This window comes from Blennius ocellaris (assembly GCF_963422515.1).
Source record: "Blennius ocellaris genome assembly, chromosome: 9".
Lineage (NCBI taxonomy): Eukaryota > Metazoa > Chordata > Actinopteri > Blenniiformes > Blenniidae > Blennius > Blennius ocellaris.
Window position 1 is genome coordinate 6,707,434 of NC_137658.1, and position 15,945 is coordinate 6,723,378.

At 47.3% G+C, this 15,945-nt stretch overlaps 2 protein-coding genes across 2 annotated transcripts; one reads left to right on the forward strand and one right to left on the reverse strand.

Annotated features, from left to right (window-relative positions):
- Positions 1-774, reverse strand: map1lc3cl (microtubule-associated protein 1 light chain 3 gamma, like; the record flags this gene model as incomplete). Its single annotated transcript, XM_080502426.1, has 4 exons — positions 664-774; positions 533-588; positions 329-435; positions 1-190 (listed from the first exon to the last, which is right to left on the reverse strand). The coding sequence occupies exons 1-4, from the start codon at positions 719-721 to the stop codon at positions 1-3; spliced, it is 411 nt and encodes a 136-aa protein (XP_080358552.1). The 5' UTR covers positions 722-774.
- Positions 775-3,907: 3,133 nt separating this feature from the next.
- LOC308134655 (uncharacterized protein) lies at positions 3,908-15,868 on the forward strand. The gene is made up of 5 exons (XM_080502427.1): positions 3,908-4,400; positions 4,485-4,555; positions 11,572-11,791; positions 12,870-13,094; positions 13,285-15,868. The coding sequence occupies exons 1-5, from the start codon at positions 4,262-4,264 to the stop codon at positions 15,783-15,785; spliced, it is 3,156 nt and encodes a 1,051-aa protein (XP_080358553.1). The 5' UTR covers positions 3,908-4,261; the 3' UTR covers positions 15,786-15,868.
- Positions 15,869-15,945: the final 77 nt, after the last annotated feature.

The window sequence follows — 15,945 nt, forward strand, 5'->3', positions numbered from 1 at the left end:
TCAGGACGACGGCCTGTCCGTCGGCCGACACGCCCCGAACATCTCCTGTGAGGCGTAGGTGATGTAGAGGAAGCCGTCCGCGTCGCTGTGGCGCGTGTAAACCTCCCCCATGCTGGAGGACATGCAGGACATGCTCTTCTCTGCGACCAGCAGGAACAGGGCCTGGGTGGACTCCAGGTCGATCTTATTCCTGAAACACGGATGGAAAAAGATATTTTGGAAGGCTTTTTTCTTTCTTTCTTTTTTTGTTTGTTTCAGAACAATGAGACAATCTGAGGGAGGAAAATAGTGACGGTGAAAACAAAGGTAGGAGATGTGGGTGATTTACCTGAGCAAGCAGAGGAACTGACCCAACGTGAGCTCGAAAGGAACCAGGAACTTTGTTTTGTCCAACAGGGGAAGGGTTTTCTCACGCATGTAGCGTTCAACGATCACCTAGACACACATGAGAGCAGTGATCAGCTGGTGGCAAATTAACACACAGAAATGGGACGAGGTGGCGTTCCCGTTAGCAGAGGTCAAAGCAACTCACAGGCAACTTGTTGGGGAATTTAGACCGGATATTACACACTTCGTCTTTTCTTGTGGCTTAAAAAGAAACGGAGAGTTTATTTAAGGAGCAGTTTCAAAAGCCACCGTGGGGCCGGCGCGTGGAGGTCTTACCGAGACATTTCCTCTGCTTGAAGGGCATCATCTCCATAGATTTCTCGAAAGGAGCCATGTTACTTGTGTTGCTCTGGGGCGGTTTGCAGAGGCCGGCGTGGATGGAGGCGGCGTGGCGGTCTTGACCCGGGCTGACTGCGAAGTCCCCTCGGGTGGAAGTCAATGCAAACCCCACCGGGCTGATGTGACCGCCGGCGTTTTATAGGAGGTGCAGATGGGAGGAGTCGCAATGTGACACCAGCAAACAAAGGCACACTCCTCGTCTTGGTGTGTGTGTGTGTGTGTGTGTGTGTGTCCACTTTGCTGGTTTGGAATAGATTCACACTCACCAGTTATCTCGCTGAGCATTCTCACATCCACTTGTGGTATCGGCGCCACTGTCACGTACAGCGAGGGGAACAGGCGTACTACAAAGTGATGCCGGGACCAGATTATGAAACGGGAGTCATGAGGAGCCTCGACCCGAAGAAAAAGGAACGTATGACCTAAATTCTCACACTCAGGCCCCTTTTATTGTGACATCTTGTGACCAACCTGTTTGACCTTTTGACCTCCCTGTCTAATAAAACAACCAGTTGCAAAGAGTTGCTGCGTTAACCCCTGTAAAAACAACAGACCAAGATGACGACCCAAATACTCACATCTTCAAGTCATTGATTGACGTTGCGACTTGACATAGAGATGGAAGCATTGCAAATCAAAGAGACGACGTCTCCCTCAGTAGAGGCCCGTCCTGTTGACGGGTGCCGTATAATGCCTGGAAGAAACGGGAAGAAAAAGCGGAAGTTTCCAAATAAGGTCGCTTGTCTGATAAGCTGCCGTTCTCATACGGTTAGTGTTCTATTATTCACCTTGGAAACAGCGAACAGACTAAACAGTCTCCTTGTATCACACACAGCTGCTGCAGTAGAAATGTGAGTTTTTATCAATTCTTTCCCTGAACATAAAGTCTGATTAGACACTGGTAAAGGTCCATGTGCATGTATGGCTTTTTAAGATCGATACGAAAGAGGATTTTAGTCGTTAGCTTTGTCTCTCAAAGGGATCAAACTCTCTGCAAATTTCCAAAGCTTATATTTTACGACGTAATCGTTGTGCATTTTGATCTGCACAAGTTCGTCTCCATTATTGCGCACGCCTGCTCACGATAAACCTAAATGTATTTCCAGCTGTCTCAGATGAGGAGGGTGTCTCCTTCTCTCTTTAGGTCCTGCAGACTCCAGCTGTGGAAACATTAACCGGACCATCCGCTCTCCGGTAGGTGAAGGTCGCCCCCTGCAGGTTAAAAGGCGGAAACGTGAGTTGAGTTCGCAGCAACAGTCGAGAAAATATACTAAACCCTTTTTGCAATTAACATATTTGGGATTTTTTTTTTTTGTAAACAGTGCATTATGAATCAATTTAAAGGACCAATCGTAATTTATGGTAATATTGCGGATTGTAACCATCCGTTCTGATCCACATACTTTTTAATGCATGAAAGATAATCTACCATGGCCACAAACGTGAGAAACACAGATGAGAAGGTTTAATTTGGCTGTTTTTGAGCTTTCTGCACAAAGAAAGTGGTGCAACATATCCAGTGTCCTGCCACACTTGCAAGTGTAAGTTCCTTATATTAACAGATATAATCGAGTAGTGCATGAATAACTGTGAAAACTGATATTGGGTGTTTACCAGAAATGAAAACTGTGACCTTTCACTTCATTGGTTTGTGTTCCCATTTTGTTTTAATTTAAAAGTTATTACTCTGACGTGTCATGTATAATGTTAATAAAAACACGGTGTCCCTCTCTGCGCTGTGAGTTGTTATTGCCCCAGAGCAGCTGCAACTTGCTCTGTTTGAAATGTTTCAAGTTTGATTTCAATATTTCCAGACATTTTACGCTCACAGTCCAAGTAATTATGTTACATATGATTTTAGTTGACTCAAAAAAAAGAAAAAGAAAAGTGAAACAATAATCTTTATAAGCTTTTCTAAAGAAGTCATCTGTTTGAGGACTTGAGGTAGTTGTTGACCAGCTGGCCCTGGATTGTCTGCCTTGCCCTCCTTGCTGTCATCCTCTCTGCCTTGTGTTTGTGTCACCCAGCAGCTTTATTTTTAGTCCGTCCAGTGGACTGAGCAGGCCGCCACGCTGCTGTTCAGAAATAATATATGCTCCAGGTTTACTGTGATCGAGCTCGAAATAAATCAAGGTTATAAACAATGGGTTTGGAAACACACAGAGAACAGAGGGAGTCATTATTTCCACTGCACACACACACACTTTCTATTTTCTACGTCACAGCTGGTGAACTGCTACAGTTATGAATGACGGCTGGTTTCAAAGTGAGAGACGGAAGATAAAAGTACCTTGAATTAAATAAAGTGAAATGTGTGTTTAAAAAAAAAGTTTGTTTTGTGTTTGTTTGTTTGTTTATTAGAAGTCCAAAGCAGCTGCCTGTGTTTTTTTTTTTATTGAAAATGAGATCTCAATCTTAAAATGTTATCCAGCAATTCATATCACGACACGAAATCTCCCTTTAATTAAAGTAAGCTATTATTGGCGAAACGTTCTTGAAGTTCACAGTATTATTATTTACCAAAATCACAATAAGAACATCTGAATGTATCTTCTTTATTTTATATTGTTAGTTTGGATCTTAATGTGTTTTTAATCTACTTTTAATCCAACCTGAATGTAGTAATAAACATTCAGTGCAATAAATTCATCAAAAGAAATCCAGTGCAACAAGCAGCAGTGTTATGATGCATCTCGGTACTTCATCACTGTTTAATGTGTGTTTTTTTTAATTATCTTTACTGTGTTTTTATGCTTTTTACTGTTTTGTATTTAGACACTTAAGTGTGAGCCTTTTGCAAAGAAATATCATTATTAATAATACTAATACTACTACGACTACTACTACTACTAATAGTCTGTGTCTGTACTAGTTTTTCGTCAGTGGTTCATGTGAGAAATGTTAGTTTCCTTTCTGCGGTTTCCTCTTGTTTTGTTTCCCCACTGAAGTTGGACACTCCAGGGGAATTTAGTTTTTTTTTTTTTTCCTGCGTCCTTTTGAAAAACTTGTCCGTCCAATCTGCATGCAGCTTCGCGGCGCAGAGGCTCCTCCTCCTCCTCCTCCACCACCACCTCCTCCTCCTCCTCTCCGCCTCCTGCGCTCACATGTAACGCAGTAACGCTCTCAGCCTCCGCTTGTGTCTCATTGTCTCGCCGGAGGACGCTGCGTTCTGACGCTCCGCCGGACGCGCGGCTTCAAGTGAGGAGAGAAACTGGAGGGATGTCATCGGAGGATCCGTTCTCCTGGGCTCATATGAGACGCGGCTGGCTGATCGATTCCTCGGTCTGCTGCTAGATTCATTAATTCCAGTCTCGTGCCAGTGCGCCGCGTGAAGCTGCATGGCACGTTACAGATGGACATCGGGATTACGGTCTGATTCCGACGCCGCCTCCGCGCAAAGTGCCGCAATGGTCGTTCCCGTCGCCCGGACCCGTGCCGCTCGCCCGTGACGCCCGTTCAGCCCTTCTCGTCTACGAAAGAAAGAGCGGTGGTCAGCGGGTGCGTCTTCGGTTCCGGTTGCACCGGGTGGACCGGGATGGCCGCCCGACGCGGCTGCGTGAACTCGCTCTGGTCGGGCACCGAGCGCGTCCGCATCGGGGAGCGCCTCAAGGCGACGCTGGCCGGGGTGCTGGAGCTGGAGGTGCTCCGGTGCAGACACCTGGAGAGGGTGGACGGTGCTCTGGAGGACCGAGACCCCGCGGCCACCAGCACCGAGGAGGAGGAGGAGGAGGAGGAAGAGGAGGAGGAGGAGGAGGAGGAAGGCAGCGGGACCCCGGAAAGCGCCACTTCGGACCCCGAGCGTGGCTCTGCGACGTCCCGCAGGCAACAGGTCAGTGAGTGCGCCCGGGATCTCGACATGACGGGGTTATTAAATATGGATGCGGGGGGTTTGATGGTGATCCGCCAACGAGCCCGGTCCCTCTGCGGCGCGCGGACAGATTTCTATCGCTGCCCGGCGGCGGCGCGCGGCTGCGCCGAGAGCTGAATGGCCAATTGTGACTGAGATGGTGCCAATGACCATCCGAGCGTGCAGCCCGGGCATTATTATGTGTGACCGCCACATGGAGCAGATGTCACAGAGGTCAGGGAACCAGCTCCCGTCTGGCAGTGCGCCCTGCCTCAAGGTTACTCAGGAAACAAGCAGGTGCACGTAGTAAAACACACTGATGTCTGTTGTTTTTTTTTTTTTTTTTGGGGGGGGGGGGGGGGGGGGGCAAATGGCCGGTATTCTGAATTCTTCACTGCTGAGTGACCCAGACCCGAAAATAAACCCAGGGACTGTCCTCAAACCCAGCCTCGGATAGAAAGAACCCCATTCCTCGAACTTGTCCTGAAATGTATACTGCAGGTCCTTTTGTGCTGAGAATGTGAGGAATGTGTGCTGACATGTAATCCATGAGGATGTCGTGTGAACGGGTCCCATCCTAAAGCCTGAAGCTGGTCCGGGCCTTCATTTGTTGACAATTTGAACCCACAAATTAATTAAAGAAAAACAAAAAAAAACCTGATAGAAGTGAGAGCATAAATAAAACTAAAGGTCACATCATTAGAAATGGGATTTCCATCTTAGACATTTTAATTCAGTTATTATAACAACTAATACTTTGTTGGTTGGAGGAAATAATGAAAAAAAAAAAAACCCCAATTAGCTTCAGTTTAAAGAAACATCCCAGCCTTCATAAGCAGAACTAATTGCTTCCTTTTCATGGAGGGTCCCTCTTTACTGCAGTTGAATTGCACCTTTTAGGCCAAAACATCATGAAAAAATAATCAGGAGGGGACTTGTTTTGTGTTTTAACGGCATCGCACAGAATTATATAGTAGGTTTGCATTATTTAGTAGGAAAGTCTGTGTGGAGTAGTAATAAATGTGCCGATTTGGTCACATGTCTGAAAATTGCCAAATTTGAATGTTGAAAAAAACCAAAACAACAACTCTATTTTAAAAATACACACAGTACCACTAACAGTTATTGCTGTGCCAGGGGTTTGTCACATTTGGAGACAGAATAAAGTAACAAAATCTTCTCTGCTCTGATCAAAGTTGCGAAAAAACAACAACTTCCCAGCGTGAAGTGATCACTGCATTGACAGCTGTACCGGCTAATCCTCCACTCTCATTTGACTTTATCTTCTCATCATTTCAAATTAAGGGAACTTCAGGAAGGAATCCGACTCTTTAAACGAGGATCAGGAGCCCCGCTTTTGTTCACCTGCTCAAGCAAACCGACTCACAGCTTAACTTTTGGCCGGATTTTACTTCACAAGTCTGTCAGTTCTGACGTGTTTTTGAGCAGCAAAGTAAAACTTCTTCTGCTCAACTGCTGATGAATAGAAGTCCTGGTTATAAGATTACTGTGGGTTCTTACTGGGGCTATATGCACATATATATGTATATATATATATATCACATGTTTCTCATCAAATTTCACGATATGCACATTTCAAAATGTTTGTCCTGCACTGTGCATTGATGCTCTGCACGTCAACATACTTGACCAAATAGATGAAGCTCTATTCCACCAGTTTGCGTTGATAACATATCACATTTCACTTAATTGTCTCAATAGGAAATCGTCTCTGGCAGCAAGAAGTCAGAGGTAAGATGCACAAAAAAAAACCAAGTGAAAAGGCCAACAAAGTTCATAACTATATAAATAGAAATTCCTAAAAAGGCCATGTATCAGTTTAAAATTGGTTTCAAGAGAAGGAGCAGTTATTTGGAAGGACAAATTCCAAAGCTGAAACACATGAAATCCATATATCTCTGTTTATATGTCACAAAATCATATTGCAATCGCAATTTTTTGATGACTTTGCGGTATTACTTAAAACTGTGCCGCCATATGTCTTTGACTGCTCCCGCCAGGATCGCCGCAACGAATCGCCAGCAGAATTCTGGCACGAGTTTAAAGCCCCGACGTCCATCCGTTGAAAGTGGCATTAAATAAACAAACTTCTGGTTATGAACTTCCTTCTCTAATCTATAGAATTACAAATTACTATGACACATTTAGTATTGCATGCATTGCTTATATGTACATTATATACAAGCAATAATATAACTTAGTAGTGGTAGTTAAAGCTGAGTACAAGAGCAGTTCTTCTGTTTTCGCACTTCTCATTTTAACTAATAGTAATAACTTTCCACATAAGTCTTTGTTGCAGAAGACTGCATGAATACGTTCTAAGGAGCTGCCCTGTTATTTTGCATGAGCGCAGATTAGCATTGGATCATATCCAGAATGTAATAAATGACAAGTTCATGTTGTGTTCGAGGTCCACGGCTGTTTAGGGTTTTTCCGTAGAAAACATGCATTACCGAGAGTTCAAATGCTTCACTGGCGCTCACACTGTTACCCTGTGAATGTGTTTCTGATGCCAGTGAGTGGTATTAGTCACCAGGCCCGCGGCGTATTAATACATCGTGTGTCTGAAACAGGCTCCAGCCGAGGTCACCTTCGCCGAGTGGTGTATTCCACTTGATGGGATGATATCAAAATCTGAACATGTTGCAGCCGAGAGCGGGGAGGGGGAAACAAAACAAAACACTTGAAATAATAACGAGACTGCTTCCGCAAGGGCATGGATAGAAAGTTACGGTCCCATCGGAGAGAGAGAGAGAGAGAGAGGGCATCTATCTGCATGGAAGTGTGTCTCATAATGTGCTGCCTTCCTCACCGCCCACCCATCAGCATCACCACTGTCACCCCCCCCCCCCGTGGAGAGCATTGCTCATTCTCACCTCTGAAGGGAAGCTGCCGGTGGAGCCGTGCAGGCTGGCGCTTGGCCCTCTTCACCCTGTCAGGCCGCACTAACTCACACGAAAGGACATGAATGGAAACTAATTGTTTGCAGCCAGTGAAGACAAAGCTAAGTCGATAAGAAAAAAAGAAGATGTGCTTTATCTGACCTCTGGTTGTCGTGGGCTGAAACAAACAGGCCCTTGCTCGTATCGGGCAGAAGGCTCAACAACAGAGGCACAGATGGCCACGCACAATTGCTCCTTCCCGTAAATTACTTTACGTATGTCTTTGGACTGCTGGACGATGTCCGATTGCATTTACAAAAACCCATATATGCACAAGGAGAACGTGCAAAAAAAAGTGTAAAATACAAAGTCCAAACTTTTCCTTCACCATGAGACAAGGTTGCTCACCAATAATCTGGAGGTCTTACTTGTAAATCTGTTTACTTATACACTACATTTTCAGCACACAAGATGCTTTACATGTGTTAGTCACATTCATGCATGCCTGACAGCTGCCCTGCAAGATGCTCAACACTTTAGGTGCGTGGCTGGAGGGACACGGGGGATTAAACCACTCGGGATTGAAAAGTCCACCTGCCATCCCAGTCTGAAAAGCAAACAAACAAAACAACAGACACAGGTTGTTCTGTCTTTCAAAAAAAAATCAAACAAGTTTATAACCAGAGGATTTGGTAGCTGTTCTGCAGGGTCATTTTTTTTTTTTTTTTTGCATTTTGGGATTAAACTCATGAAATGTGATTCACCTATTTTTTTTTTTTTTCTGTCTAATAACTGAGAGTTATCTCAGGGTAAATCCAGTCTGTCAGATTGGGATTACGGCCACGCTGTGTCATCTGTCCTGTTTAGAATAACTGCAGTCATGTGATGAACCCCTGAATTTGTGAAGCACAAACTGATTTTTTTCAGAAAATATTAACAAAAAAACAACCAAAAAACTGAAGTTTTGATTAATTGAATCATTTCACAGTTTGTGGAACTGGAAAAATGTCTTGTTGGCCTGTGTCGTCCCTCGCTCATGTTTCCAGTCGGTGTTCAAAAATAAATATTCTCCCTGAAGGAGACGGAAAACAAGAGTGGGAGAACCGGCGAGAGTGTTGGAAAGCGTCCCTTAATTCACATATGCAGCCAGTGTGTCGTTTCATGAACAGACAGTGGCTGTTTTGATGATCACAAGCTACATTCTTGCAGCAGTGTTGGAGGAAACACAGTTGTCATTTATGCCATTGATGCTAAAAAAAATCAATATCTTTGATCAAAAACAGGAGCTGCAGCTTTCATTCCACCGGTTCGGATATCAAACAACTCTTCAATCACCAAGAAACTCAATCTGTAATAAAGTTAATTGCAAGGTTCAGTGTTAATAAGCAGTGTCAACAGTCTCGTGTGTGTGTGTGTGTGTGTGTGTGTGTGTGTGTGTGTGTGTGCTTCCCTTTGCTGTCAGCCCATCTTCAAAATAGGTTTCCTATTGGAAAGCATCGTCTTACATGGAGAGCTATTACTGCGACTTGTAGAGTGAAACAGCTTTTGTCTGATTTTTTTTTGCCTGGGGATGTTTCTGAGCTCAAAGAAAGAAAAAAAAAAAAACAACAAAAAAAAACCTCTTGTAACGTTGATACGTTCATGTGTGAGTGAGATCCACCTGACATGTTGCAGAATCTGCTCAGTGGTGGAGATGGAAGACGCACAGCGTGGGCCGTCTTTTAAATTTCCACACCACATTAATAATGCATTGCACAAAAAAACCCCAAAACGCTGTCCTGCTTGAGGAGTGAAAAAGGTACTTCTTCTCAGCAACTTGCTCCCCCAACGTGGAGACCCATGCAATTTTGTCCTGCAGATGACATCATGCACCTATTACTGGGGGGGGGGAGTGTGTGTTGCTTGTGCAGCTGCGATCACTGTAGTATTATTATCCAATCGACCTGTGCATTTTCTACACGTTGCTCCAGAGGGGCTCCACTCCTCCCGTAATGCGAGGGGATATCAGGTTACAGAGCTCCAAGCAGACGTCCACCCTCATGCCTGTTTAGCCTCCTATGATTTGATCATGCCCCTGGTCACTGGGTAACATGATACCCTGCAATGTGCAATGCATCTTCCTTGCAGGGAGAGAGTTGAGCTGACATTTACACATTTTAAGAGACTTTTTAAAGAGTGCTCCACATCCTTAACTTTGTTTCTGTTTGTGCTTCTTTTTTTGGGGGTGGGGGGGGGGGGGCAGAAGTAGAAATCTGCAGCGACTCAAACATGAGTGGAAGTCACGCCGTGCATGTGTTGAGGCTGTGTTAAAACATTTTGCCGAGCCTGTTGTGGGTCTGTGTGGGAGGAGAAGCGATAGTGAGAGAGAGAGAGAGCGAGAGAGAGAGAGAGCAGCTGTAGCTATGGTGAGTAGGGGGCGGCTGGCTCGCAGGATATTATGGAGGGTGGGATTATTTGTTGAGGGCAGTGTGGGGGAGGTGGGGGTCCTTCAAGATGCCCTTCTCTCGCACCCGGCAACCGCCGCTGCCCCCACCCACACCCCCCCCCCCCCTCAGCTTACCTCACCCTCACCCGCTATGTGACTCATTCGCTTATTTTTGTCTCTTTTTTTTGTCCCTCTTGCTTGTTTCCGGTCACCCACTCAGCCACGACTCACTAAAGACTCATAAAGATGAAACACAGGGGGCAGGATCCCGAACGGGGAGGGGGGGGGGTCGGGGGTCAAGAGATGGGTCAAAGTCCTGAACTGTTTACCCACCGCAAGCTTACCACGTTTGGTCTGAACACAATCACCAGGTAATATTCTGGAAGGCCTTGTTTGACGTCTTGAATTTTAGGGACTTTACACTTTTCTCCAGGAAGATGAAGTGTCTAAAAACAAGTTACACCATCGCACAGATAAACCCCCCCCCCCCCCCCCCCCCCCCTCCCATTTCTTTTCTTTCTGCTGCTCTGGCTTCTCTTTTGTTACGTCATCTGTCGTCTCCCATTATCCTCTGAATCCCCCTCCTCTGCTGTCACCCAGCAGTGAGTCACTACCTGTATTGTCTCCTCGGTAACAAGAGGATTGATCAGACGCGCTCAGTGTTCCTGTTGTCCGGCCTCGATCCCACTAATGCAAAAGAAAGGTCTTGGCTGCTCTCCTGGAGAGATGGGTGGGAGGGGGTGGGTGGGTGGGGGAGATTTGGAGGATAATTGGACGAGGGGGGTTTCTCTTTTGAGCCTTTGCTAATCTGGGAAATGGAGGCACTCTGCTAACTTGATGGAGTGATTGTTATTCTTGTGTGTGTGTGTGTCTGGGTGTGTGTGTGTGGGTGAGTCTTCATGCTTGACTGTTCCAGTAAGTGTGACGTGATGTGGTCCAAGCGTGTGCCTGGTAAATGATATCACGGCCATACAGTCCACCAACGTCTCTTCAGACGATTGTACTCATGCCTCCGTCATGTCAAAGACACGCAGGAAGAGGAGTGGGGGGGGGGGGGGGGGGGGGGGGGTTCAAGAGTGGCGTTTGTCAAACAGCGTCTATATTGTCGGGGCTGTGAAGCAACCGAGGACATTCATTCAAGTGCAATGCTTCCAGGCAACTTATCTCTATTCGTGACTCTCTTTTATACTTTACGAGATTGCACTTAAACGTTATAGGTTTGCTCCTCTAGTTTCCTCCCACAGTCCAAAGACATATGTACTACAGTATTAGCCTGGATTGAGATTGTCGTAGTGGTTCACTGCATTTTCCTCACTTGGATTTTTGTTGGCAGAAGTATTTTTATTGACAGTGGAATATTTATGCATAGTTGAACAAAACAGTTGCATCACTTGTCCCAGAAGCTTTTATTTGTGACTTCTGACCCAGTAAATCAATGATTAGCATCAGGTCCAACTAAATTACAAATCCACTGTCCAAATCAATCATCGTTATTACTATTATTGTATTTCTTTTCAGCAGTTTTAAGGAGACGGCCAATCAAATCCTGAACCTTAACCACAAAGCTTTTGTATTTTCACCCTGTTTTATTCCGATTAGTTTTATGTGTTATTTTGCGTCGTGAACACGACTTGTTTACGATTTTTAAAGACCACATATTTCCTTTTCAGGCTCCCTCTCCCTCGGATACGACAGTATTGGCCTGTCAGAGCAGCCCGGAGGACTGTGGTGGTAACTCAGGTGACGGGACGGCTCACTTCTCCTCTGGCAGGGGGAGCAACTCGCGCTGGTCCACTCTGTCCTGGGACGCTCCGTCGGAGCTGCTCTCTCCCCCGACCCCCGACCCCGGTGGTTTAGTCCACCTCGATACCGACTCCAGGCCCAGTTCAGGTAAAATGCTTGCCAAAGCGTGATAACGACACCGACCTGTGCAATCACCAACAGTTTGTCACCTCATTCGCAACCGCAGCTCACCTCGAGAGAATTCCCATCAAACATTAACCCGCGCTCCTTTTGTTTGCATGCAGGCCCTCGCTCAGTTTCTTACTGGCCGTCACTGTTTCGGTCTTTCATTTCCAAACTTTCACAGATATTATGAAAATGTACTCCCTGTGACTCCAAGAACATTTTTTTTTTTCTCTCTTTGTTATCAAACTCCTACATACTTTTTTTTTCGCCCCCAAAGAAAAAGCTCCTCACTTTCTTTGGCATGGAAATAATTAAGCCGAAGCCTGATACCCCAAAGGCAGTGCTTCTGCAAAATAAATTCAGAGTTATTCTGATAACATTAGTTTTTTTGATTTTGCCGTTTAAGTTCTTGAGGTTGGAGATGCTGTTGCAGCAAAAGTGCTGACGGCCGGACTTTAAACAGTGGAACCTGTTCTGTGACGCCCTTCTTCAGGAATTTTAATGAAGTTTGAGTTTCTGTAGGCGATGTCTCCTCATTGTTCAGCACTACGCAGTGAAATTACTGCCCAGCTTTAAAGTGATTACAAAAACAAGTGTAACTGAAGCTATATTGGTACATTTAAAGACAATGTAGATTATGTGACATTTTGATTGAAGAGCTGCAATATTTATTAATTATTGAAGTCCTTGCTTCATGTTTCATGTTGATTTGACAAGCATAGCTACATCGAGCAACTTTTACTAGTAAACGACTGATGGATTGAGTTTAAAAAGTTGTAAAATTATATTTAAAAATATATCTGAAACACTTCCTAGTGTCTTTCTAATATGCTTTCATTGTAACAAATGACCACATGGTTACATTTGGAGAGACGTAGTTGAGAAAATATCACAATTGTTCTATTTTTCAAAAACAAACCACATAAAATGCAAAAAATTCTATTGCTTTTTGAGAATTTGGGGATTTCAAACTCACAGGAAGGCTGTGAGGTCTGGATTATAGACGATTTGCCGAATGCTTGTTTTTCACATGCGGGCTGTTTCTTCTACTTTTGTCAAGGTTTCTATTCGGTGAGTGGAAGCTCGCTGTCCGACTCGTGCTACTCGGTGTCGAGTGAAGCTGCTCATGGAGGGCCCATGCCAACGGCCAGACCGCTGAAGCTTTGGGAGCAGGCTCCGCTGCCCGCTGACATCTTGTGGTCAGAAGGTGTGGCGCAGTTACCGCAGACCGCACCACAAAGCAGCCGGGACGACTCTGAACCAACTGAAAAGACCCCTGTTTCAGGTGAGCTGCACCAGACTACAGACACGTGCAAAGAACTTCAGTATCAGGAGGGGAAAAAACAACAACATTCATATCCTTGTTTGGACTGTGAACTCGAGTCAAGGTCTTGAATCTAAATGTTAATATTCAGTGAATGATACTCTCAGATAACATGTTTTGTCTAACATTGTTCTTTTCTTGTCTTTTACAGTCCAAAGTGACCTTGAATCAAGCGGTCTGAGGTTTCTGTCTGACCTTTGCTCTGGACTTGGCGACTCGCTGATTTCTTCCCTCGTGCCCCTTCTCAATCCTGCGTCCCCTTCCTCCTCTTTGCATTCAAAGCCTCAGCTTGACCCTCGCTACTGCACAGACCTGGTGTCCCGCCGGACCAAAGAAGTGTACTCCTACCCCAGCCCACTGCACGCCGTCGCCCTCCAGAGCCCGCTCTTTACCTCCCAAAGTCAGGAACAATCAGCCTCTACGAGTCCTGAGGGACTGCATCAAGATGAGGAAGAGTCAAATGTGGACCCGACTCTTCTTGTCCCACCTCAGCAGCGTCCCTCTCCGCCCTCCTTCAGCAAGTTGGAGCAGTACATTTTTCGGCTTGCTCGCCAGTACCACGGTCGGGTGACCTCTTCCAGCTGTGACATAGCCTCAGCTGCCACCTCTGGCCTGATGACCCACAGAGGTATTTGTACTCCAGGGAAAAGTCACGGTTCCACCCAGTCCCTTTCTGCCTTTGAGAGCCGCAGTACACCCTCCACCCTTCCAGGGGGCAGCATCACACCCTGTAAGTCACTGCTAGGGAACTCAGCCAGGGTCAGCCTTAGTGCCACGGGGAAAAAAGCCACCAGGAACTCAATCAACCTGGGTAACCTTCCATCAGCCACCGGCGAAGACTTGAACATAAATCTGCATCTGAACCTCAACCTCAACCTGACTCCTGGTTTAAACTCCAGCTGCGGGCTGGTGGACAATCCGAAAAACGGAGGCTGCGGAGCGTCTGCCTCATCCCTCACTTCAGCAACGCCCACTCCAGCGCTGCGATCACGACCTCGCATTTCAACTTGTCCGAGCAGCCTGAACCACCGCAGCTCCCTGGAGGTGCCTTCGGGGTCTGGAGCCAGTGCTGCGTTCGCTTCATCAGCCTTCTGCCGCTCCCTAGACTGGGGCACTGTTGCACCGCCTGAGACTGGACTGTCAGTGTTTGGTACGAACGCCGGGTCCGCTCCCGGCTCCCAGCGCAGCAGCTTGATACAAGAGCCCAGCTCCAGTCCCAAGCTCAGTGAGGACTCCCCCATGGTGGGAGAGATATCCCGCCTCTCTGGCTTGTCCCGGGCCGTCGTAGTTGGACTCATGGAGCAAGGTGTGGAGTTGGACATAGACTGCTTCCAAACAGATCCTGCCGGTGAGGTGAGGGGGCACAGCAAAACTCACCTGATACCCCAGGCGGACCACGAGTACAGTCGAATAACAGAACTCACCCCCCAGAGACCAATACAGCTCTCTCTCAGCGTCACCCACTCCCCACAGTCTCAGTGCAGCGTCACCCCTCCTCTCTCACACGCCAGCAGCCCGATACACCCTTACCAGTCCATCCATGTCCCCTCCCCTCACTACTCCTCACACTGTCACTACCAGCAAATTCCCTACTCATCTGACCTCCCCTCCTCCACGGCATCCTCTCCCGCCTCCCGCCCGACCCCGCGGGGCCGCTCTCCCCCACGGCCTCTCCAGCCTTCACCCCTGGGTGCCACCCCTCTCTCGGTTTTCCGAAGGGATGCGCCTTTCCAATGTTCCCTTCCCCGCACCATAACCAGGACCTCTCCCGTGGAGCATGGCGGCTTCCAAAACAGAGGCGGATCACTGCGTCAGGGTGGCGGAGGCGGCGGCGGAGGCAGCAAGTGGAAGGGGGCGGAAGGAGAGGGACTGTACCGGGGGAAGCACGCCTCCCATAAGTTGGTCAGAGCGGCGACGGTGAGCAGCTACGCCAGAGCCGACGACTACAGCTCAGTTTGGGGCGACGAAGAGAAGTCGCTGAAATCGTCCCAGACACCCAGGAAACCTTCCAACAAACGCTGGAGAGGCTTTGAGGGACGCCTCTGGGGCAAAGAGTCCGAAAACAACAAGGAGGAGATGGACAGAGCCGAGTACGGCTACGGCTGGAGGAGGAACAGCATCGGAAGCTGGAGGAGGGAGCAAAGGAAGATGAAGGCGTCGTCCGGCGCCAGTGACAAGAAGCTCAAAGTGGACACCTCCCCGATCTTCTCCAAGAAGAGGGGGAAGGAGGACGGAGAGCGACGCAGCTCCAGCCTCAGGCTTTCCAGGAGGGCTCTGTTCAGAAGCGAGTCCCAGGGCCTGCTGGTGCCCCATCACTACAACGAGGAGCCCTCCAGGCGGTCCCACTGGGTCTCCTCCCTGGACGTCGGCCACAGCGGGATGGGGAGCGGCAAAAACGATGGGGTCAGACGACTCAGGGCGAGAGAGGACGACAAACGCCTGTCCTCCACCGCCAGCCTCTTTAACCTCTCGCGTTCCCAGAGCCTGGAAGGGAGCTGCCATTCCCTCTCCCCGCTCTCCTCCCCGTCGTTCTCGCCCTCCCCTCCTCCGCGGATGCCCCTCCAGCGCTCCAAATCGCTGAGGGATTTGGGGAGGAGAATGTTCGGCTCCATGAGGTCGCTGAGTCTCAGGCGGAAGCCATCCAAGAAGTGACACTTGTACAATAAATGAATGTCGCCGTAGACGCATCTTCCATGTGATCAGACTAAAAACACCAGTGATTCTTAGTATTATGTTTGATGTAAAAGAAAGTGCCATTGTTTTCGGTTGTGACGGACTGATCAAACACATGCACTGGTTCTGTAACACCACG